Source organism: Lactuca serriola, chromosome 9 (genome assembly GCF_051521515.1).
Source record: "Lactuca serriola cultivar US96UC23 chromosome 9, Lser_US96UC23_V15, whole genome shotgun sequence".
NCBI lineage: Eukaryota > Viridiplantae > Streptophyta > Magnoliopsida > Asterales > Asteraceae > Lactuca > Lactuca serriola.
This window is the reverse complement of record NC_136416.1, coordinates 45,180,616-45,204,879: the sequence shown is the minus strand read 5'-3', so window position 1 is coordinate 45,204,879 and position 24,264 is coordinate 45,180,616. Positions and strand designations below refer to the sequence as shown.

Sequence of the window (24,264 nt, the reverse complement as noted above, 5' to 3'; positions counted from 1 at the left end):
TTCTAGAATTTTTCTAAAAACAGTGACATAAATGTTAAAACTAGTAGAAACAGTCTACAAGTTTATTAACACTTTGTAACATGTTGAGCAAAGTGTACAACCATGTTTAGCTACATATGAGTGTATTTCAAGTTAGTTTACTTTCACGCAACAAAGTTAGTTATTCAAAAAGGTTTTCATCCTCTACAAACATGTAGGATAAACTATAATATGTATAGTTTATGGTACATTAACACTACGAACATACTAAGGAAGAGTTTTCACTCACTCTACACGTAAACTCGTTAAATCTAGTTGCGGGACACTACTTCATTAAACTCTTAGAGTAACATTTAAAGCCCTGTATTATAACCATAATCTCTTATAAGGAGAGCATGATAATTATATATAGATCTATATTGGGACTGACAATCCCGCACCCTAAGTTGCTTACAATAGTTAGACCAGCAGGTATGGGGTGACAAATGTCAAAACATTTCGACGCCCAAAGAACGTCGTAACCGGCTTACTATGTCAACAATATGTTTATAATAACTCACATAGGGAAACAATGACATATATAGTTTACGGGGATTTTTACATTTCAAAAAGGGTTTTCACTCACCCTACACGTAAACTCGTTAAATCCGGCCGTGAGACACTACTTCATTGTACTCTTAGAGTAATGTTTAAAGCCCTGTATTATAACCATAATCTCTTGTAAGGAAAGCATGATACTTGTGTATAGATTTATATTGGGACTGATAATCCCGCACCCTAAGTTGCTTACAATAGCTAGACCGGCAGGTCTGGGTGACAAATGTCAAAACATTCCGACGCTTGAAGAACGTCGTAACATGCTTACTATGTCAACTGCAAGGTTATAATAACTCACATAGGGAAATAACGACACATAAAGTTTACGGGAAATTCCTACATTCATAAGAGTTTTATTCATTTAAAACTGCACTTACTATCATAAGTATGGAAGATACATGTACAATTAGGTCTTTGATCTTTAAGACTACGACTCAATAAGGAAAAATGTTGGATTTTTCTTGAGCATACATTACAATTACAAGGGAATCAGCTCAAATTATGCACTACTATAGTACACTATATCCAAGAACAAACATTCACCAACATCCGTCTTAGGGCAGTTAAGACTACATATCGCCCAGAATGGTTAGATTCCATCTATAATTGATATGTGTATACGGCAAGGTTATATATAATTTAGACTCGTTCAACTTAGAAATGGTTGGGAATGCCTTAGATCCTGTTCCTCGTATGGTTGTAGATTTAGGGCAGACCCACCATATTCGACGGTTTATTCGATCTTGATTTTTATAGGACTTATATACACTGGGGATTATAGAAGGAACTTATAGGTCTTCCTAGGAATACACTATTTTATGACACAGAAGCTCACATATCTGGAGTAACTTTTACCCGATAGAATGCATGCATAAGGGTTGTATCACTATAAAACTACTTTGTACCGTTTTCAAGTAGAATACAACTTTCATTTTGGAAATCATGCATCCAAATGGTTTTTATGTTGATTTAAATTCAAAGTAAATTCACCACTCAAGAATGCGATAACATTTTTACATGTGCGTCCGAAGGGACTAAAACTACATTCCATTTTACTAGGAAAATATAGGATTTTCTGGAGGAACATACGAACCTTTTTAAGGAACAAAAAACTTATTTTTCTAAAACAAAATATTTATGAACTCACCAACTTAAATGTTGACACTCTTTCAAAATTACTTGTACTCTCAGGAAACCAGTAGGCAGGTACACGCGCAGGTTTTAAAGAAGACAAAGAAAATATCTTTTAGTCTTAGTTTTTACTATAGACATTTGGAAGTCATTCAAGCTATGTTTCAAATTCAATGTAAACACTATGATATCAGTACAATGGTTGTTGTTGCTTTGGTAACTATTATTCAATTGTGATGATATTGTACATGACGTCCTCCGCCCCCGAACGTTTCCGTCGTCTCGGTTTGGAGTGTGACATAAAACTTGGTCAAACTCAAAGTCAACGGTTAAGGTCAATGGTTTGTGTTGACCCAACATGTCGTGTTCCGTTTTTACCACGTCGTGTTCCGCGAACATTTCCACAGACGAGAAAACTTCAGCCAACATGTCATGTTCGCCAGATTCCCAACAGCTTAAGATATTCAGCTGCCTTTTCGACCCCACGAGCTCCAAGGCTTAGATTTGGACTAGTAATGCGGTTAGGAATGATAAAGTTTCCAACTTTTTCCTTTGGGACCGCAAAGAGGTCCAAAAATTGAAACTACAAAGTCCTTAATCCTTAAGATCCAAAGTCCCTTCCTTCCAGAAGTGGTGCAACCACGTAAACCATTCCAAAGATTTGTTCTTTTTAAGACATGCATGTCCAATGCATGTCTTGAACCCATATTATGTCAAAAAGGGAATTCATGACCTACTTTCCATGCATGGCATCAAAAATTTGGTTGAAACTATATCCAAGCCATTACAAGGTCTCCTTGACATGGAGATTCGTAAAGTTGCAAACTTTATGAGATCCCTCCATGCATCAACCCATAACAAGAAGAAAAGGGGGCATATCTCAAGATTTAGTGACTATGAGTGATAAAAATCGGGATTTGGACACTTATAATGGTCCAGGAGGGTGCTACACTAAAGTATGGTGCTTGCTAGCTGAATCATTGCTTCCTTCTTTCACCTTCTTCCTTCAAAACACCAACTATCTTCACAAATAGGAGAGGAAAGGACTACGATTTCTTCTGAGCTTGCGAGGGCAGATGGAGGCTGAGGGTGGACAAACCCTAGCCCCCATATTCTTTAAATAGGGGAATAAAACTAAAATATTTGGGTTTCACATACAACGGTCAACACGCTGTGTTCAAAGGGAAAACACGTCGTGTTGCTCAGCCAAAACACGTTTCTTTTAATGTCTAGACATGTCGTGTTGGTGCCTCTAACACGTCGTGTCTAAACCCCAAGATTGCAACCACTTGACCAATTATCATGAAATGAAATTAGTTAAAAGTACATGAACATCGGGATGTTATAGAGGGTACCAAGATTGGGTCAGGGTTTTGTTCGGCGGCCAGGGCTTGGTAGTATATTCAACATGGATGTATGGGTTATCTGGCCTATGTGGTGGATACATGGGTTGGGGAACAAGCATCAGTTTTGGATGTGCCAGTTGTTAAGGAGTTTGTTGATGTGTCTCTGGACGAGTTACCTGATGTGCCTCCCAAGAGGCAGGTTGAGTTTATGGTTAACCTAGTGTCAGGTGCATCTCCGATTGCCAAGGTGTCGTACCGTTTAGAATCGCTTGAGATGCGAGAGTTTTCCTCTCATTCAGGAGCTGTTAGGCAAACAATTCATCTGACCGGGCAGTTCGTCGTGGGGGAGCACTGATATTGTTCATCAAGAAGAAGGATGGTTCACACCGGATGTGCATTGATTACCGGGAGTTGAACAAATTAACGGTGAAGAATCGTTATACCCTTCAGTGGATTTATGACCTCTTTGATCAGTTGTAGGGTGCATCATGGTTCTCAAAGATCGATCTGAGGCCGAGGTACCATCAGGTGAGGGTTAGAGAGGATGACGTGGAGAAGACCGCGTTTTGGAATCGTTATGGTCATTATGAGTTCGTGGTGATGCCATTTGCGTTACCAATGCGCCTATGGTTTTTATGGACTAGATGAATCGGGTGTGCATGTTGATCGATCAATTATTTGTTTTTATTGATTATATCCTGCTGTATTCTAAGACCATAAAGTAGCACGAGGAGCACGTTCGAGAACTTTTGGGACTATTGAGTCGGTAACGGTTGTATGCCAAGTTCTCGAAGTGTGAGTGTTGGTTACGAGAGGTCCAGTTCCTGGGGCATCTCGTTAACCAAAACAGGATTTTGTTCAATCCGGCCAAGATTGAGGCTCTGATGTAGTGGGAGGTTCCGAAGTCCCCATCGGAGATCACAAGATTCTTGGGCTTAGCAGGATATTATCGGAGATTTATTCAGGATTTCTCCAAGATTGTTATACCACTCACTCGTCTGACGAGGAAGGGTGTGGATTTTCGTTGGGGCCCTGAGCAGCAGACGGCGTTTGAGACACCACGCTAGAGTTTATGTGAGGCCCCAATGTTGACCCTTACGGAGGGTGCCGAGGATTTTGTTGTATTTTGTGATGCATCCATCACTGGTTTGGGGGCGGTTCTTATGAAGAGGGGGCAAGTGATTGTGTATGCTTCTCGGCAGCTAAAGTTGCATGAGGCACAATATCCTACTCACGATCTGGAGTTGGGCGCAGTAGTGTTTGCTCTCAAGATTTGGCAGCACTACTTGTATGGGTTCGGTGTACTATCTACACGGATCACAAGAGTTTGCGATATGTTATGGACCAGTCGAACCTAAACATGAGACATCGCAGGTGGCTTGACGTGGTCAAGGATTATGACTATGAGATCCTTTATCATCTGGGTAAAGTGAATGTAGTTGCGGACGATTTGAGCCGTAAGTCGACTGGATTTTCGGCTAGAGGTATGTGTATGAGGATATCCATTGATTCTCCACTTTTGGATTTAATCATAGGGGAACATGTAGAAGAATTCAAGAATGAGAACTAGAAACAAGATAGGATCAAGGGCGAGATCGACATATTTTTCATCGATAGCCGGGGATTGTTAACCCGGTGTGGTCGGGTATGGGTTCCAGTTTCTAGCGGGGTCAGAAAAACAGTTTTGGTGGAGGCACATAAGTCTCTCTTTTCGATACACCCAGGAGCCATTAAGATGTATCGGGATCTGAGATTAAGTTACTGGTGGTCGTGTATGAAGAGGGAGATAACCTGGTACGTTGAGAGGTGTTTGATCGGTAAGATGGTCAAGGCCGAGCACTAGAAGCCGCATGGCAAGTTGCAGCCTTTGGAAGTTCCCATCTAGAAATGGGAACAAATCACCATGGATTTTATCACCAAGCTACCAAGGATTTCCAAGTGTTTTGATGCTATCTGGGTCATCGTGGATCGGTTGACCAAGAGTGCCCACTTTTTGGCCATCCGGGAGAGCTCATCGACTGAGAAATTCGCCGATGTATATATTCGTGAGATTGTTGCTCATCATGGGGTTTCAGTTTCCATTATATCAGACCGAGATATCCGGTTCACTTCCCAATTCTGGCAGAAGTTCCATGAGGAACTGAATACGAGGTTGCATTTCAGCACTGCTTATCATCCACAGACTGACGGCCAGAGTGAGCTGACCATCCAGACACTTGAGGATATGTTGCAGGCTTGTGTGACATCCCCATTTTCACGGCCAGAAAAGACCGATTTTGTTTATGCTTTATAAAAATCAGAGTACTTCATTTTATAAAAATGTTGCGGAATTTGTTCCCAGAAAAAACATGGTAAATACGTTATTAAAACATTTTCGATGAAACGTATTTATTTCATTTTAAAACGTTTGGGATGTCATCGTTAATACAGAAACATAAGCATAAACAGAACTTACAATTATTTACACTAGTGATCTACATCTCTTTAAATCTCTCAGTGTATTGTGACTTCATATCAACACCTGTGATAAAAATAAACTGAGTGGGTCAGGTTGGGAAACCTGGTGAGCACATAGGGTTTTCAACCCACAATAATATAATTATTATTTTTAAACATCAAACAATCAACCCAATTACCCATTCCCGTTATCCTCACATTACGTCCCTAAAACATCTAACACAAGGGACCTAGTCAAAGGACTATCATTGGGATGGAGTATATCTGGTGAGCACACAGTTCACACAGTTCGAATAAACACACAGTTCGAATAAACACACAGTTCGGTTAAACACAAAGTTCGAATAAACACCTACAGGTTGCGAGCCTGTTAGTGTTCCACTGGACTGTCTAGAATAGTCCGTGGTCGTCATCTATACTCCGCTAGATGACTAGATCATCAAGAACATCTATAACGAGGCATCTCATTATTTCATTTTATCACACAGCAACTAATACATCTACCCATGTTTTACCCAACACATTTTGTAGATATAAAATACATATACAGTTTAAATCATTGAAAACATGTATAAAACGTTCATCCAGCATAGATAACAAGTATACAGATAATATACACACACAGCACGTAATTTATATAAAATACTTCATATCTATGTGTAAGCTGAAAGTAACTATGCACTCACCTGAGAAGGTGGTGACTCGGTACTCGGACAGCGCTTCGTTTACTTTAAAATAATTTCCTTTGACGAAACCTAGTATTATCACCACTAGATTTTAGTCTAATATTACCGTGACTAATTATTAGTCTTATTATTATTATTATTATTATTATTATTATTATATAAGCGTTTAAACAATACTTTCCAACTACTATGTACAGACAGGGGCCAGACATAAAACACCGGAGGGCAGGACCATTTTGGCGTATAGCACTTCTGAAATCCAACAACCCTATGCGGCCCTTTAAACCAGATTCCCCGTACCGCGAGTAGTTAAAAGATATTATAACGACACTTATATAAGTCATAATAATAGCCCAAATATTTATTATAAATTTATAATAACAATAATAATTTTAAATATAAACTATATTTAAAATAGGGTAAACATAACTTACTTTCAAGGGGATTTTAGCTAGGAGTCGGGCTCTGCAGGGGCAGAACTTCGTCGCTGAATCTTTCTAAGAAAGATTCGTGCAGCGCTTCAGCGCTCACCTTACTATACTAAAACTACAGAAAGAGAAGTCGAATCACGAGGGACCGAAATGCTCGGGGGATAAGGAGAGAAAGACTCTTGAATCAAGAGAATGGTGCAAGAAATATGAGAGCCCAAGGCTCTTATTTATACTAATTGAATTTTCAAAAACTACCCTCCATAATTACTTAATGACCTTTTAGTTATATAAACAACTAAACACCCCTCTATAATACTATTTTAAATGGATTTAATGATCTTTGTACTAAACTAATGTCGAAAGAACTCAACATTAGTTTTATAATAACCGCATCGTCGATACCTTTCTAATGATATATACATATGTATATATATGTGTACGTATACATGATTTATACTTTATTTTAATACGTAAATATACTACTATAATTTGTAACTCACTCATACGAACTCCGTTTTTGACGTTATTTATATCCACGCGTAGGTGGAGACATACTCTACAACTTTCGTTTAGACTCCGTTGGTTAATTTTGACTTTATTTTTAAAGTTATATTTTTAACAGGCCAGGACAGGATTAGTCCGTTAAAATCTCATAACTTCTTTATTCGATGTCCATTTTCGTCTGTATTTTTATCGTTACGCTACTAATAACGAGATCTTCGATTCTTGTTTAGGTTGTGTCGGCTAAAAATCAATCGATCTAAAATTCGAATTTCGGGCTGTACACCGCTAATCCGAAACTTCGAAAAATCATAACTTCTTCATACGAAGTCAGATTTGGGCGTTCCTTTTATCGATGTTCTTAGTTTAACATATTATACGACTTTTGTTTAGAGCGCTAAGGCTAAATCTCTATATATCATAAATTTACTATTTACGCTTCCCGGCGCCGTGCCAGTTCCGACGCGAAACTTCGACGGGTCATAACTTCTTCGTTATAACTCGGATTTCAGCGTTCTTTATATGTACGGAAACCTTGTGACATATTCTACAAATTGGTTAAGATTATTTATTCTAAATAATCTTTTTGTCAAAAAGTCGTTTTCGACCCCTATTGCCTCTAAATTGACTAGCCCGGATCTGCGGGCGTTACAGCTTGTGTCATAGATTTTGGTAGGAGTTGGGATTCCTACCTACCTCTTGCAGAGTTCTCCTAAAACAACATTTATCACTCCAACATTAGTGCACCGCCTTTCTAGCTTTTGTATGGTCGAAGATGGCGTACCCTAGTTTGTTGGGGGGGGGGGGGGGAGGTCGGTCATAAAGTCATGGGAACGACTGAGGTAATCCTCTAGACCAAAAAGCTCATCCATTAGATCAAACAAAAATTGTAGACAACCCAGAGTCGAAAGAAGAGTTATGCCGACCGGCGTCGATCAGAGTTGGAGTTCCAAGTCAGCGATATGGTGTTATTGAAGGTATCAACATGGAAGGGTGAAATACACTTCATGAAGAGGGGGAAAATTAGGTTCCCAGCATATTAGATCGTTTCGTGTGATCGCCAGGGTAGGCAGGGTGGCCTACCGGTTGGATTTTGGTGGGAGTTGGGATACGTATCTCCCGTTAGTGGAATTTTCATATCACAACAGTTATCACGCCAACATTTATCAACCTCATTTTGAGATGCTCTACGGGAGGAAATGCAGGACCCGATTTGTTGGGCGAGGTCGGTCAACGGGTTATAGGGAGTACTGAAGTGGTACTCAAGGCCACTTAGCTAATTCAGCAGGTTCAGAGCAGACTCTAGACAGCTCAGAGTCGGCAGACGAGTTATGCCGACAGGCGCTGGTCAGACTTAGAGTTTCAGGTGGGAGATATGGTTCTCCTAAAGGTCTCACCTTAAAAAGGTGTCATCCGGTTCAGGAAGTGGGGCAAGCTGGGTCCCATGTATATTGCTCCTTTTAGGTTTTTGGCTCGGGTGATCAGGGTTGCTTATCATTTGGACCTTCTAGATGAGCTCGGTCAGATTCACAACACATTCCACGTCTCTTAGCTACGGGAGTGTTTAGTGGACGATTCTGCAGTGGTACCATTGGAGGATATTCAGGTGGATGACCACCTAGATTATAATGAGACGCTGGTGGTGATTCTGGATCGGAAGACGAAAAGCTTGAGGAACAAGGTTGTCGAGCAAGTGAAGCTGTAGTGGCAACACCATAAGGGATCAGAGTGGACTTTGGAGCCAGAGGATGAGATGAGAGAGCAATATCCGTTATTGTTCGGGGCAGCGGACTTCGAGGACGAAGTCTCATTCAAGTGGGGGAGAATTGTAACACTTTAATCATGTAAGTTTCTTTATTGCCCTTATTGTTATTAATGTTGCATTTTTGGTCCTTGAGTTGTACGTGGGGCGTCCCACATGGTACGCTTAGCGTACAAACTGTAAAGCGAGTATGTAGGGCGTACCACCTGATACGCTTAGCGTACTCATGCGATGCGGGATCGGGACTCCGGACACGTACGTTGGGGGTACATATATGTACCCGGGACGTACGTGAGTCATTTAGAAACCCTAATATTATGGGTTGGGCATTATATAAACATCATTATGGACCATGATACCCTCATTTCTCAGCTTCCATTGTCCCTATAGCCTCAAGCACGAAACCTTAAGCCTCTCCTATGTGTTTTGAGCTCATTGCGTTCATTTTGGTGGTTTTGGTTCATAAGTAGAAGCTTGGTTCAAGGTGGTGGATCAAGGAAGAGCTTGTGGATCTCGTTTATTTGCTTTTCCAGCTTGTTTGAGGAAAAAAAACTATGAACTTGCTCATTAGTGGCTTAGATCTATCATTTGTGAGTTTTGTTCCCTCTTGGCCCTAAGAATGAAATCTAGTGGTTTGATACCACTCCAGGAGCTTTGAGTTGCTACTCTTAGTGTTTCTGAGGTTCTAGATGGATAAAGTTGTCACCTTTAAGGTTTAGATCTATCCATGCATGAGTTTATCCCCATTTTGTGAATGTAAAATATTATATCTTGAAGTTGGGATCTTTTGGGGCATGCAAAGTCACCAAGTCAGTGACTTTATGGTTTAGACATTTAATAGGGCTAAGATCTGTGATTTGGGCTTTTGGTCTGAAGCATTAAGTGCTTAATGTGGATATTGGTTTATGAGGTAAGTACATTGGGTGTACAAGTCTGTACGCACGACGTACAAGCCATTTAGTAAGTACGCTTAGCGTACAAATGGGTACGCCCTGTGTACTTAGTCTGTTGGGCTTAGCGTTTTGGGCTTCAAGTTTGGACCATTTTATTGGGTTTGGATGCTTTGGTTCCTATTGGGCCACCTAAGTACACGTATTTTGGACTAGGACTTTTTTTTGGGCTTTAGGGAAAGGCCCACGTAGGGATTTGAGCCCAATTTGGAAAATTGGGCCATAAATGGACTTTAGATGATTACTTGGTTTTGGGCCTTGTAAATGGAGAGTTTGGGCCTTAGTCTTGGATCAAACTAGGCAAGGGGTAAAATGGTCTTTTTACCCCAAGGATGGATTGTTGGACATGGTTTAAGACCCAAATGTTAATTGAGTGTTATTTAATATTGATAGCTCAGGGATTCGTCGGACCAGCATCCAAGGATTTTTTAGTGAGATTTAGCAGTCGATGTGAGTTTCTTCACCATGTATAGCGGGTCGAAGGCACCAATGCTGACCCATGATCTGATATGTTAGAACACTAGTATGTGTATGTGTTTGTATGCTTACTGAGTGGGGACCGATGATTATCCTGTATGCTATTACTTGTTATGTAGTATGAATTGTATGTGGGTGGGGCCCGTTATGCGAGTTAGGGTGGGGCCCGTTATACTCATTGGGCGGGGCCCGTTATGCGAGTTAAGGTGGGGCCCGTTATAGTCTTTAGGCGGGGCCCGTTATATGTTTTATTTATGGTATGTGGTATCTTGGGGAACTCACTAAGTTTTGTCCTTACGGTTTTCAGTTTATGTTTCAGGTACTTCCGGTTCAAAGGGGAAGAGCTTGGATGACTACATCACACACACCACATGAGTTCAACTTTTGAGATATTACTCTTATTGATATGATGTTTGATGCACTTATTTTCATTTGTGTTGTATGGATAATGTTTTGAAATACTGTTTTATTAAATTAAAAAAGAAATTTTTGGATCATATTTTTTGGATGTTTCACAGGTACTTTAGAGGATCGTGGGAAAACGAAGGCATGATTGTGCACATCTTCCTGTTTTATGTTATTGGGTCTTAGGAAAACTCTGTTATTGAAGTAATGCTTTTGCAACAATGACTCCTATTGTAAACAATATTGGTTAATAGTTGATTTTGAAAATTTTAAATTTCTTTGATTTTTGGAGTGTTACATCTTTCTTCTTCAACTTCAAGGAAAATTTACCAAGAACATTAAATAACCCATGAATCAAGTCAAAATCCATTCGATCAATATCCAACCACAAAAATATTGCATTCCAAATTCTAGCTGTCACTTCACACCTAAGAAAAAGATGATCAAGTTGCTCAACCTAGAGCTCACAAATCGGACATAACACCGAAGGGACATCCATATTCTTGTCCGTCAAATTACTTCAAGTAGGGATTCTTTCCAACAAAACACGCCAAATCATAATATTTACATTTCTCGAAACATATATATTACATCTAGTCCCCATACCCAAGGAAAGAAAAATCGCATCATCAATCCATCTTTTGGTTTCTCCAACCATGAATGACCTATCCTCTCTAATTTCCCACCACTATTGATCCTCTTGATCAGTAAAAACCACATTTTAAAGACATTCCACCAAAACCAATAGTTGATAAAGCTCTTCACCTTTGTCAGCATTACGTCGCCAACACAAATACTAATCTTCATTCAGTATTCTATATGCAATCGTATATTCTTTATCCAACTCTAGCTCAAACAATCTTGGGAATCTATTTGCCAATATATCACCATTCCATCTTTCCTTCAATAACTTCATGGAGACATCATTGCCAACCTTCCTCTTGATACCAGAATTCACCACCACCCCTCAGTTTTAAAGCCGATAGTTTAAAGCTAAAAAACGAGCCCATGGCCCAAAACCAAGGCTTTTGGAACACTCAAAACCTACCATTAGGACCGCACAACTCCTTTGAACCAAAGCAAATTATCATTGTTAAAAAATCGCCACTGCCATTTATAAAGAAGAGCAATATTGAAAGCCACCAAACTACTAAGAGCTTCTCCAACCACAAACACTAAAATGGTGATTATTTAGCAACAAAATGGTATTTGAGTTCCAATCAACCTATAAAATAGTGGGTTTTGAGGTCTTCTCATTTAACATTCATATTTGGTGTTAAAATTGAACCAACACAAAAATGATGCTAAATTTGAAGGTTGGTTGGAATATTTTTGCCCTCCAAAACACAAAAATGGTGTAATATAGTGGATGGTTGGAGTTGGTGTAATATCAAGACCTCCATTTTTATCAACAAGTACTGCATCTCGTTTAACCTTTTTTTTTTTTTAATCAACAAGTACTACATCCCATTTAACTCATAACATTTTGTGATTATTTTGCTTTGCCACTCCAACAAGCTTGAGGAACAAAGACATGGAATAAATCCCAAGAAATACTAAAACCGAATTGAGCAAGATAGATATATCACCGGGTCAATCCTTTCCATTTAGAAAGTTCTTTTTTTTAAATTTTTTTAAAAATTTTTTTATTATTATTTTTTTTTCCAAAACATTACTGGTCCAACTAAAAATTAAATTAGAAGTGAAGTTTCGAAATCCACCACTTGATATTTTATGGTCCAACCAAAAATTGAAATTTCTCTATCATAAAAGTACACGAAGAATATTATTACGGTCTAAGTTAAATAACAATAACTTATATGATGTGACCAATTTGGGATAAGAGAAGAGAAGGATAGGAACGTATAAATATCTTAACCATTATATATATTTTCTATTAAATAATTTGACCTTAATATGAACAAAAGTTATTGAATTTGTATAAAATAAAATTGTTACTGTTAAAGTATAATATAGTTTAATCTTTTTACCGATTTTTATAAAAACTTTAACATTTTCATATATTTATATTAAATGTTTTTATATCTTAACGTTGGAAACTTGGACCTAAGATCTTTAAAAATTTGAAGTTTGAGATTCAAGATTTTGATGTATAATTAATCCTTAATATATATATATATATATATATATATATATATATATATATATATATATATATATATCATAGCTTGTAAGAAAGAAACTGGTTCATTAACATCCTCTTATTCCTATTATAAGTACTTGATATTATAAAGAAAATCAATCATAGGTGAATTCTCAATTTAAATATATGTTCTTACTATTTTATATAAATTTCATAAAGAATAACAAGTTTCAATATATATTAAGTTGGAAAAAAAAAACTCTGTAAATCAATAAAACAATAAATAAAAAACTTATAGTTTCACAATTAAGCGATTAACCTTTACAACATATATAGGTGGATAAACTTTCATTCAAAAGTTATTAAATTAAAATAATATATATAAAAATAAAATTTAAAACATAAAATAGCAGCTGGGAAAATTACAAAATGCCAAAACCAATCAGCAGAGGCAGAGCAGCAGTTTGAGGGGGACAAAACGGCGCCGGTTGGTGGTAGGTGTCGGCCCACCCTGTAACTCCAGCTAAGACTCCGTTGGCTAATTGGCCACATGGGACCCACTTCCGCTCCTAGTGGCTACCGCTTATTGCCTGCATGGTTGACACGTGTCTCTTAGACCGCCGTTATTTCTTCAATAACTTCGGTCTTGTTCTTATTTATTTACTCATCTGCGTCGAATTTACAGTTATACCCTTGATTTTATTCCAACCAAGAATATTCCTACCAACAAGAGAAGATATTTACAGATAATAATTATATATATAAACAAAAAAAATACAAAAATCATTAATAACGATTAAAATGCTCGATGTACTTTCTTACCAATTTGTTTTTATTCTTCCTAACAATTTTTAATTTCAATTTGTACAGTTCCTATATAGTAATAAATCAAATTAAATATGCTATTTTATGCTGTTAATTAAAAGTATATTAAAATTTTTAATATTAGCTTCAGGTAAATATTGTTTCTTTTTTCATGGGTGTGTTAGGTATCTAAAGTACAATTAATAATATCAAACTAAATAGAAAAATAATTATAATACACATCAAACAACTAACACATTTATAAGATCAGCACCAATAAATAAATATGCACCTTTAAATTTAATATAAAAATTATCCTCAATAATGGGAGCTAGCTAGGTGTAGTTGATGAATATGTGTTGAATTGTTCCCTTTGAATTATCTTTTTACCTTAAACAGTATCCATAAAAAGTTTATGCTGACAACTTTTTCTTCCAAAAATGTTTTTTAAAAATAACTTTGAAAACGAAATAAGTAAAGGAAATAATTGCCTCAAGTTTTCTGCTAAACTTGCACACCCTTTTTCCCATCTCTTGTTTTTCTGCTTATTTTCCATCAGTTTTTTTCTTCACACAACCAAAAAAAAATTAAAAAAAAAATCATGTCTTCAGGTTTGTATAATCACAACTATTCTCCAGCAAGAGCTGTATCTCCTCAGATTAGAACTAACGGAGATGCTGATAGGTTCGTGAATTCATATGCTAAATCCTTCTTCATGTTTCATGGGTTTTTGAGTTTCATTTTTTTTTTTAAAGAAAACTTTGTGTGTTGTTCAATCTGTAATTAGGTTTCTTTATTTTGATGTTGTTTTGGTTTTACGATTTACGCAGTCAGTACTTGTCTGAATTATTGGCGGAACATCAGAAGCTTCAGCCGTTTACTCAAGTTCTTCCCGTATGCACCAGACTCCTGAATCAAGGTTTGATTCTTTTAGATTTTAATTTCTAGGGTTTATGATCTTTGAGGTTTTTATCTTTTTTAGGAAGATCCACTTGTATTTGCTTTAAACATGAGTTGAAATTGACTATCTGTTTGATACATCAAACATGAAACAACCCTGTATCAGGTAAAGAACACTAACAGAAAGAGGATTGACCATTTTGCTCGATTTGTATGCCCACCAAAAAACTTAACTTGTTGACCATTTTGCCCCTCTATACGCCTTTTCTAATGCAATCAATTTCCATTCTATCGTTCCATTGTAGACTTTGTAAGCACGATTCTTCTTAGACCATTTCCAAGATACATGAAGAAATTGGCTCTTTATTTAATTCGAATCTTGAAATAGGGTCACAACATTATTCAAGTCTCGAATTTTCCTATAATTAGGTCTTTAACCATTGACTTGAACATCATTTATTTCAGAATTAATGAGGGTTTCTAGTATGTTACAAAACCAAGGGTATAATGAGCTTGAAAGAATGCGACATAGAAGCCCAAGCCCCATGGCTTCTTCAGATCTCATGTCGCAAATTCCAGGTGGTTGGAATGGTTTTCCACAGGAGGTAATTAATAATTTTACTTATTCAGCTCTAAAACTTCTCGTTTCCTAAATAAATATTTGATATTATTATGTTATGTCAGAGGTTAAGTGGAATGACAATGGATTGGCAAGGAACTCCAGCAAGCCCTAGTTCATACACAGTGAAGCGAATCTTGAGGTTGGATATTCCCGTTGATACCTTCCCAAATGTAAGCTTAATTTCATGATTCAAAAAAAAAAAATCTTGAATTTTTAGATCAAAAGATATAAATGGGGAAAGTGAATGACATGTTTTTGTTCTTTGGATTTTAGTTTAACTTTGTTGGCAGACTTTTGGGACCTCGAGGCAATTCACTAAAACGTATAGAGGCTACAACAGGGTGTCGTGTGTATATAAGAGGAAAAGGGTCAATCAAAGATCCTGATAAGGTTCTTTTTTTTTCATATGCTTCTTATATACTTTTTTAAAATTCAAGATTCCTTGAATCTAATAATATTTGTTCACAATTTAAAGGAAGAGAAACTGAGGGGAAGACCTGGATATGAGCATTTAAACGAGCAACTTCACATCTTGATTGAGGCTGATTTGCCACCAAGTGTTGTCGATTTAAGGCTAAGGCAAGCTCAGGAAATAATCCAGGAGTTGCTAAAACCAGTGGTATCTTTCTTTTCTTCTACTTTGACTTTTAACTTTTAAGTATTCAGTTGATTTGACCTAAAAAGTCAAACATTTTTTTTAGGATGAATCAGAAGATTACATCAAAAGACAACAATTAAGAGAGCTAGCGATGCTAAATTCGAGTTTGAGAGAAGAGAGTCCTGGACCAAGTGGAAGCATGTCACCATTCAATACAAGTGGCATGAAACGTGCAAAAACTGGACGTTAATTGGGCCCACCTTTCTATTACAATTTACATACACACCCTCATATATTGCATAATTTTTTGAAAAAAAAAATTGAAATGTATAGGCTGACATGTGAGTTTTGAGTTTGTTATTCCATTTTATATTCATTTTTTTGAAAAAAGAAAAAGAAAAATAGAACAATAGATATAGAATGGAGTGTAAAGCTTAGTAAGAGATGATTCTTTTTTGTTGTTTATTGGGTGATGCATTTGTAAAGTTTGATTCTTTGGAGATTGTTGTTTCATATATGTTATAACTATATACATTTATTGTTGCTATTTGATTCAAACGACAACAAATCAAAAACCTTGTATTCATTTTGAAAAAGAGAAAGTAGAAAAATCACAACGAGAGTATATTAAAATCTTCTCTACCATGTTGTAATGTACAACAAACTACATTGCTCTCAACTCTCACATCATAATCACACTTTTTTCTATACACATAGATACACATTTCCTATTTTCGCCTTTCTTTGTGCAAAATTTGAATTTGTTTGTACATCAACGAGGATACACTAAGGGGCTACCACCACTAGTAAGATCACTACTTCCATGAACATTTGATGAGCTATACAAAGAAGACATTGATGAGGATTCCACAAAGTAGTTTGAATCCGGATCCAACAACTCATGTTTTGGCATCTTTTCAAGTATTTGCTCCAATTCCCTCACCACTTCCACCATACTTGGCCTTTTCTCAGGCTTATCCTTGCAACACCAAAGAGCCAAAAGTACAAACTTCTCAATACATTCAGAAGGGTATGAACCCATTCTGCTGTCTACAATTGAGAACATTGTTCCTGTTTCATGAGCTATTTTCACCTGAAAAAACAAACCCACATTTGAAAATCTTGATATGAGTTTAAAAAACAAATTAAGCATACCTCACGAACGATGTTTTTGCCATGTGATATTGGTTTCATACTAGTCAAGATCTCTAAAAGCACAACTCCAAGGCTATAAACGTCACTTTTGTCTGTCAACTTATGGGTTAATAAGTATTCAGGATCAAGGTAACCCTGTTATAAAAATGGTGGAAGTTAGATATCATATCATCAAATCTAACAAAGAGAATTTAGGATAACAAATGTTATTAAAGAATCAGACTTACGGGTGTTCCTCTAACAAGTGTGGATACATAATTAGGTCCAACTCCATTGTCATCCAAGATTGGTGCAAGTCTTGAAAGCCCAAAATCAGCAACTTTAGCAGTCATTTTGGAGTCGAGAAGAATATTGCTTGATTTGATATCACGATGGAATATTGGTGGATTGGCTTCTGTGTGAAGATAAAGAATCCCTTTAGCTGAGTTCAATGCCACGTGTAACCTCATCCGGAAGCTCAAAGATTCTCCAGATTTTGCTGTGAAGTTTGTAAATCGTTATCAATTTCATCTTTTTTTGATATGTTACAAGATTGGATCTAAAAAAGTTTCATACCATTAAGCCAATCACGCAATGTTCCCCTAGGCATGTACTCATAAACCAGCATCTGCATACATGGGGCCCACAACACTCATTCAGTATTTTATCCATTCAGAACTTTATCCATATAAAACCAAAAGAATGAATACCTGTTCCTTTTCCTCATCACAATATCCAAGAAGTGAAACTAGATTTCGGTGATGTAATCTTGACAAAATTTCTATTTCTGTTAAAAATTCCTTTTCACCTTGTAATGATCCTTCTTCTGCACGCTTTATAGCAACCATGGTGTTATCCCATAATACTCCTTTATAAACTTTCCCATAACCTCCTCTCCCCACAAGACTCGAATTACTAAAGTTTTGAGTTGCAATCGCCATTTCTCTAAAAGTGAAGCTTTTAACCCCATCGATTTTGATGGAAAGTTTCGCGACTACAAACATTTAACATCAAATTAATCGGGTTGATGATAATTTCCAAGTTTTTATATGAATAACTTACGTAAAGATTTTCTTGATGATGTGTGCTTGTATCTCTCATGTCGTTTCTTGATCACAACAGTAAGTATTGAAGAAATTGCTAAAGCGCAAACGACTCCTATAACTACAGTTGTTAACAAAACGCCCTTGCTTATACCTTTGCTCGGTGTTCCAACATTCACTACAACAATAAAAACACAACGTGAGATTACAAAAACACGACAAACTAGTTGCAGATATGTAATTAATCATCCGACATGAATATGAAAAGCTTACAGTGTGAATAAGGTCCAAGAAGAGTGAAATTGAGAAGCTCATAGGGTCCAAATAAGTGGCTTCCAGGAAATACCCATGTTGTAAAAATGCCTTTGATACGCAAAACATCACTTTTACTGAATGTACTTGAATGATCGATGCCAGCTTTAGGGAAAAGTTTCAGATACATCCTTAAACGAGGTCCTTTTTCCCACATAATCGAATCGATAGATAGTTGATAGAATTCCAAATCAAGAGCACTAGTGACATATGTTTCGAATTGCTCACGATATGGTGGAAAATAAGAAAAACTTGGACTTTTTAGGCGATACCCGATTCTAAGAGGTGAAGCACAAAAACAAGGAATTGGGGATTCTGGAACATATTCAAAGTAATTGTCTGTAGGGCATGATTGAATTGGACAATCGGTTGCGTCTTTTGAAAAGGAACGCATGTATTCTCCATAATCTTTTGGCCCACAGAATTCATCTTTGTTTTGTATGCTTGAATTTCGACAAATTGGATTTCCATTTAGCCTGATAAATATATAAATCAAATTCAATCATTCGATTAGCGTATACAGATATAATACTCATACAATCGTTTGTAGAAGTATATGAAGATGGCATACCTTAGGCTAGCATTAACAGGTGGATTTAAAACCCCAATAACACTTGAAAACGAATTATTACGGAAATCACTGCATGTTGTTAACACATGATCAAGAAATGAGTAACAAAGATTAAAAAAAAATGTTGTATTTCTTACAGTAAAAGTTTTGAGGTTGCAGTAAATGATTTATTCTGCCACAGCTTAGGGGAGATGGAACCATCAAGAAAGTTGTTCTCCAAGGACCTGAAATCATACAATAGGCAAACTGAAATGTTAATTTTTTAATGAGAATGGAAACAAATTAAGGAAAAAAAATCAGAATCCTCACAGTTTTTGAAGAGAAGGAAGATCTGACAAACTTTCAGGAATAGATCCATTTAACTGATTATCTGACAAATCACTGCACAAAGTAGTAATTCAAGAAAAGAAGCCAGAAATAGGATCATGTAATAAAATGGAAACATCTTTGAATTTGAACTTACATAGTTGTGATTCTGTTTGAAAGCGTATTTGATGGAATGTATCCAGAGAGCCTATTCTTGCTTAGATCTCTGTTATATTAACAAAACATCAGCTAATTATAAGGTAAGATAAGAAGGGGGGGGGGGGGGGGGGGGGGGGCTGCTTACATATAGCTAAGATTCTGTATTCTGCTAAGATCAGGCACAACTCCTTGCAAGCTACAGTTTCTAAGGCTTCTGCAACACAAGTTCAAAAGTTTCATTTATTTATTTATTATAGAATCATTATCATTATCTTGTATATGAAAAAAAGAAGAGGATGTTCTGATTAGAACTTACAATTTCACTATTTTTGATAGATTTCCAAATGAAGCAGGAATTTCGGCTCCATCAAAGTGATTGTTATCAAGTTGACTGAAAGATAGGATCAACAAATAGATGAGCATTTATGATTTAACTAATTCATTATGATCTAAATATTCTCATAAGCAAAGGCAAAATCTTACACTATCCGCATATTTGGAAAATTTCCAAATTCTGATGGAAGATAACCGGATAAATTGTTGTTGTCCAGAAGCCTATGAATAAATATGGCATAAAAAGTTTAGATATAAAAATATGGAGAGAAATGACAAGACGTGAAACAGGTTGTACTGTGTTTGACTGGCACTGGCAGTCTGGCATAGATGTCAATGAGATAAAAGCTGCAATTTTTGTCCCACCCAAAAAGATGGGACAGAGACTCGCTCTTGATCTCTCGTCAGTGCAAAAGACGTGAATGCCCTTATCATATGAAAGGAAGAGAGAGAAACATGCATATGATGTTACTCACAAGTGCATTAGAGTAGATAAGTTGGAAAGTTCCAAAGGAATTTGACCACTTAACGAGTTGTTGTTGAAATGGCTGAAAACATCAACAAAAAATGTTATTTAATCACATAAACAAACACATACTCCAATAAAATCTAATCTTGTAAATTGTAATTCACTCACATGTGTTTAATATTGTTCAAGTTTGAAAACGATTTGGGGATTTCTCCAGATATATGGTTTTGATCTATTTGGAATCTATCTAAATTCCTAAGATATCCAAGTTCATCGGGTAAATTGCCACTTAATCTGTTTCCATTCAGAAGCCTGTGAAGATTGTAATAAATAGATACAAATTAGGCTATAAATCTTAACAACAAACACGAATGAATAAAAACTCATGATTAAATTTTACTTACAAAAGTACCAAAGATGAAATATTTCCAATCTCCTTGGGTATACTTCCACTCAAGTCATTCCACATGAAATCTCTTCGATAAATAAAACACAAACCGGAGTTAATTCATCACCCAAAGAAACAAAAAGTGCATAAATTTATTATTTTTCATCTTTTGACTTACAATATTGTCAGATGAGAAAATTGGCCAAGTTCAGGTGCTAAACTTCCTGAAAGATTCATGTTTAGTAGTTGTCTGTAAACAAAAGAAAAAAGAAAATGGAATCATATAAGCCGATTTGCAACAAAAACTCAATAAAGAAACGTGAAAAAATAAGACATGAATACATACATTTCTTGAACATGTAAGTATCTATCAACATTGGATTTATGAACACATATAACTCCTGTCCAATTTGATGTGCATGGATCTCCTTTATTCCAGTTTCTAAGACGATTCAGTGGATCAACTAATCTACCTCTCACAGCAAGCAATGCAGAAACTATATATAAAATAAATCAAAAAGAAAAACAAACACCGACAGTTTAGAAACAAGAAAAATGGATAACCTTTTAGTCAATTAATGATGGTAGAAGACATGAATATGAGACAATAAACAATTTGAGCAGACCTTCAGAAGGATCTGTAACTTCTGCAACCGAAATCGTCATCAAGAATTGAATTATCAGAGCAAAAACACACCCGCGTGATTTGAACTTGAATCCCATCATCCTGAAATTATTTTCCAAATCCAAAGACAACCAAAATTGGATAAAGCGACAGAAAACGATTTCAATACGATGCTAAAAAGCTCCAGAAAGAAAATTGTGTTGCTGGATTTCGTACTTCAATCTTCCACATGATCTGAATTTGAACCCCAGCATCTCGAAATTCTATCTCGAATCGATTACTTCCAGTTTACTTCAGAGAATCGCAACAGAAGCACAAAAGGGTATCAATCAATCCATCAGACAAATTACGAAGAAATCTCAGGAAAAATCCGTAGATAGATGTAATATAATACTTAACCTATGGGGTTAATTCACAGATTTGTTGAGTTCATCAAGTTCATACAGAGAATAAAATCGAAAAGATAAAAACAACTCGTAATGTTTACATGTCAACGACCTTAAGCTTTACTACTCTGTGAAAAAAGAATCAGAACCTAATAATAAAAAAGGGTTGGCAATAATTTGTTTATGATAACCAATCTTTGAATAATCTCCATTGTCCAAGTAGTCAAATATCAAATTGTCAGTGTGTTCACACGCCATAGTTATATATCTTTTTTTAATTTGACACATGAAATGCATGAAATTTACCTGTATGCATCGCCATTAAAAGAGGGATAGTAGAATAATCAACATTCACTTCGATAACGAAAGAAGGCAATTGTGGTAATGGTTGGTGGAATTTTGCCGATAAGTGATAATCCTCCATTAATACACACACAAAAGAGGAAAAGACAGATTGTGTATTTGTGTGTGTGTTTTTCTGCTGCTGACGCAGTCAAAATTGTTTTATTTGTTTGTTGCTTCAGTTTGGGTCGTTGATATTGCGATGATGAAGTAAGGGGTTTCGTCATGTTTCATGAAGGCAAGAGTGGATTTGTGTTGACTTATCTTTTTTTTTCTACATTTACTGAGGTTTTGGTTCTTTGGCCTTTGGGTGTTTGCAAGGATAAATACAACTATACAAGATCCCATTGTTTTTGTTGTTGACCCATTGTGTATTTACATACTTTTATATTTTTCAAAAAGAAAAAAAGATGGAATATTCGACCTTCTCTCATTAAACAAAGGTACGAAAATATATTTGAAGGAAGAAAAAAAAAAGTTGAGATATGAGATCTAGAAACACATGGTAAGATTGTCGATACTTCTTAAAAGGTGTTTAGTGGTTTTTATTAGTCAAACATCATGATTTTTATTCGAATGATTGAACATGTTTACTCTACTTTAGATAGTGAAGAGCTTAAAAGACAAGTTGAATCATGAATGACAATTTATCATTTTTTATAAAATTAATTACATAAAAGATCTAGCATTATCTTATTTTCTTCCTGGTTAAATCTGTTTTTTTAATCCTCATACTTAACCCACTTTTTCATGTTGGTTAAGCTTATTAGGTAATTTATGGTATTTATAAGTTTTTAAAAGAAAAACAAAATCTCTCGTATCCGTTGGAGTTTTTTCCGAATGACAATAGGCTTTAAGAATACGTTTTTTCTAACATAAAATCGTTATATTATTAAGGGTGTGTTCGTCTTTTGAGAGGTTTTAAATTTTAGCTTTTAACAAAAAAAAAAATCAAATTGAAAAAATAAAAATAAAAGTTATGTTCACAAGTACAAAACATGCAACATACTAACATAGTGTAGCTAGTATACTCAAACCTACTAGACAACAATCATATATCAACCTAAGAGCATCAACACTCCATTCTACTCATAGAAAGTTGAATGGAATGACAAATAAAAGAGAATATATTTTTCAACTCAAATCTTACAAAGTCAATAAAATGGCACTAGAAATTCATTGAACCGTTCAATGAAGATCTCTCTCTCATAATCAAATTTAATCTACAACCGTTATTCCATTCCTGATGTCCTAATATTCCGATGAACATAAACAATATATACAACATAGGCTAACAACATAAGTCATCAATTTCCTATCGGTGATCACGAGATGTCACACTTCATCAAAAAGTCCACCTAATATAAAATGTCATGATAAGAATGTCGTGGACGCGTTCTTACAAGTTGCATTGATGTTTATGGCAAAAATTCTTTATTTGAAAAGTTTAATAATCTTAAAGGGTTCCAATAAAAATATTAGGCAAAACATTTTTTATTTTTCTTTAAAGTACGTGCTAACCATAATGATAAATTTGCCGTATAAAATTTGGAAAAAAAAAAAAGAAAAAAGAAAAAAGCGTGTGTAATGTAGGTGAATCTTAAATGTGAGAACAATTTTTCCTCTTTTTTTTTGTTTTGTTTTTTTTTAAAACATGGTGATTTTAAGTTTGACATTATAATCGTGGAGAAGAGGGAAAGTAAATTATTTCATTTTGGGTTGCATGTTTATCTCTATAGGATGATAGAATTATGTTTTTCACCTTTTCAACAAAAATTAACTTGGTATAAGTGCTAAAGGAAAAGAGGCTCTAAATTTATCCATATCAGGTAGGTATAAATGTTTCTTTTAAAGGTTGCAAGGGATAATAATAGAGATGTACATTCGTGGTTATGAATAGGACTTGAGCTTTCTAGAAAAAATAGTCTTTTTAGGATCAATCTCAAAATGGTATTTTTTTTCTTCGAATCGGTTTCGGTTCCGGATGATTTTGAGCCGGTTTTTTTTCGGTCTAGTTATTTTAGAATCGGTTTTTCAGTACGGTCTTTTTGGGAATGGTCTCGGTCTTTTTCAGTCTCTCCTGCAGTCTTTGCTTGAGCCTTTTTCAGTCTAGTCTAATAGTTTTTCGGTTCGATTTCGATTTTTTTGTTAACAAATATATAATTAATACCAAAATGATATACTAAAATTTAATAAAAATAATAAACTAAAATTTCCAGGTTTTTTAGACTGGTCTTTGGGTCAGTCTCGAAATGGTCCGATTTTCTTTCAAACCAGTTTCGAAACACTCTGTTCTTTTTCAGATCGGTCGGGAACCGATATATTTTGGGTCCAATCTCATTTTAGACAGATTCAATATCAATTTTTTTTTGGACTGTTCCGAAAGGCTCGTAGATGATAGAGTAATTTAAGGGGAAATGACTTTTTGGGTTCTTGAGCTCTTTTC

The 24,264-nt window shown here is 35.8% G+C and overlaps 2 protein-coding genes across 3 annotated transcripts; one reads left to right on the top strand and one right to left on the bottom strand.

Moving 5' to 3' along the window:
* Positions 1-14,118: 14,118 nt before the first annotated feature.
* On the top strand, positions 14,119-16,250 carry LOC145075137 (KH domain-containing protein At3g08620-like). Its single transcript, XM_079021437.1, has 7 exons — positions 14,119-14,314; positions 14,461-14,549; positions 14,996-15,135; positions 15,215-15,322; positions 15,426-15,542; positions 15,628-15,771; positions 15,854-16,250. The coding sequence occupies exons 1-7, from the start codon at positions 14,232-14,234 to the stop codon at positions 15,998-16,000; spliced, it is 828 nt and encodes a 275-aa protein (XP_078877563.1). The 5' UTR covers positions 14,119-14,231; the 3' UTR covers positions 16,001-16,250.
* A 103-nt stretch (positions 16,251-16,353) lies between these two features.
* Positions 16,354-21,935, bottom strand: LOC145075136 (Leucine-rich repeat protein kinase family protein). 2 transcript variants are annotated; one of them, XM_079021436.1, is made up of 22 exons: positions 21,783-21,935; positions 21,307-21,381; positions 21,092-21,192; positions 20,812-20,962; positions 20,644-20,715; positions 20,482-20,553; positions 20,246-20,389; positions 20,085-20,156; positions 19,759-19,830; positions 19,592-19,666; positions 19,421-19,489; positions 19,274-19,342; positions 19,120-19,191; positions 18,948-19,034; positions 18,811-18,879; positions 18,201-18,715; positions 17,947-18,105; positions 17,595-17,878; positions 17,461-17,512; positions 17,133-17,383; positions 16,906-17,040; positions 16,354-16,843 (listed from the first exon to the last, which is right to left on the bottom strand). In XM_079021436.1, exons 2-22 carry the CDS (start codon positions 21,342-21,344, stop codon positions 16,523-16,525), a joined length of 2,880 nt encoding a protein of 959 aa, XP_078877562.1. In that variant the 5' UTR covers positions 21,345-21,381; positions 21,783-21,935; the 3' UTR covers positions 16,354-16,522. The 2 variants fall into 2 exon arrangements, with proteins under 2 accessions (XP_078877562.1, XP_078877561.1); XM_079021435.1 differs by lacking the exon at positions 21,783-21,935 and having other exon boundaries at positions 21,307-21,734.
* Between the last annotated feature and the right edge of the window lie 2,329 nt (positions 21,936-24,264).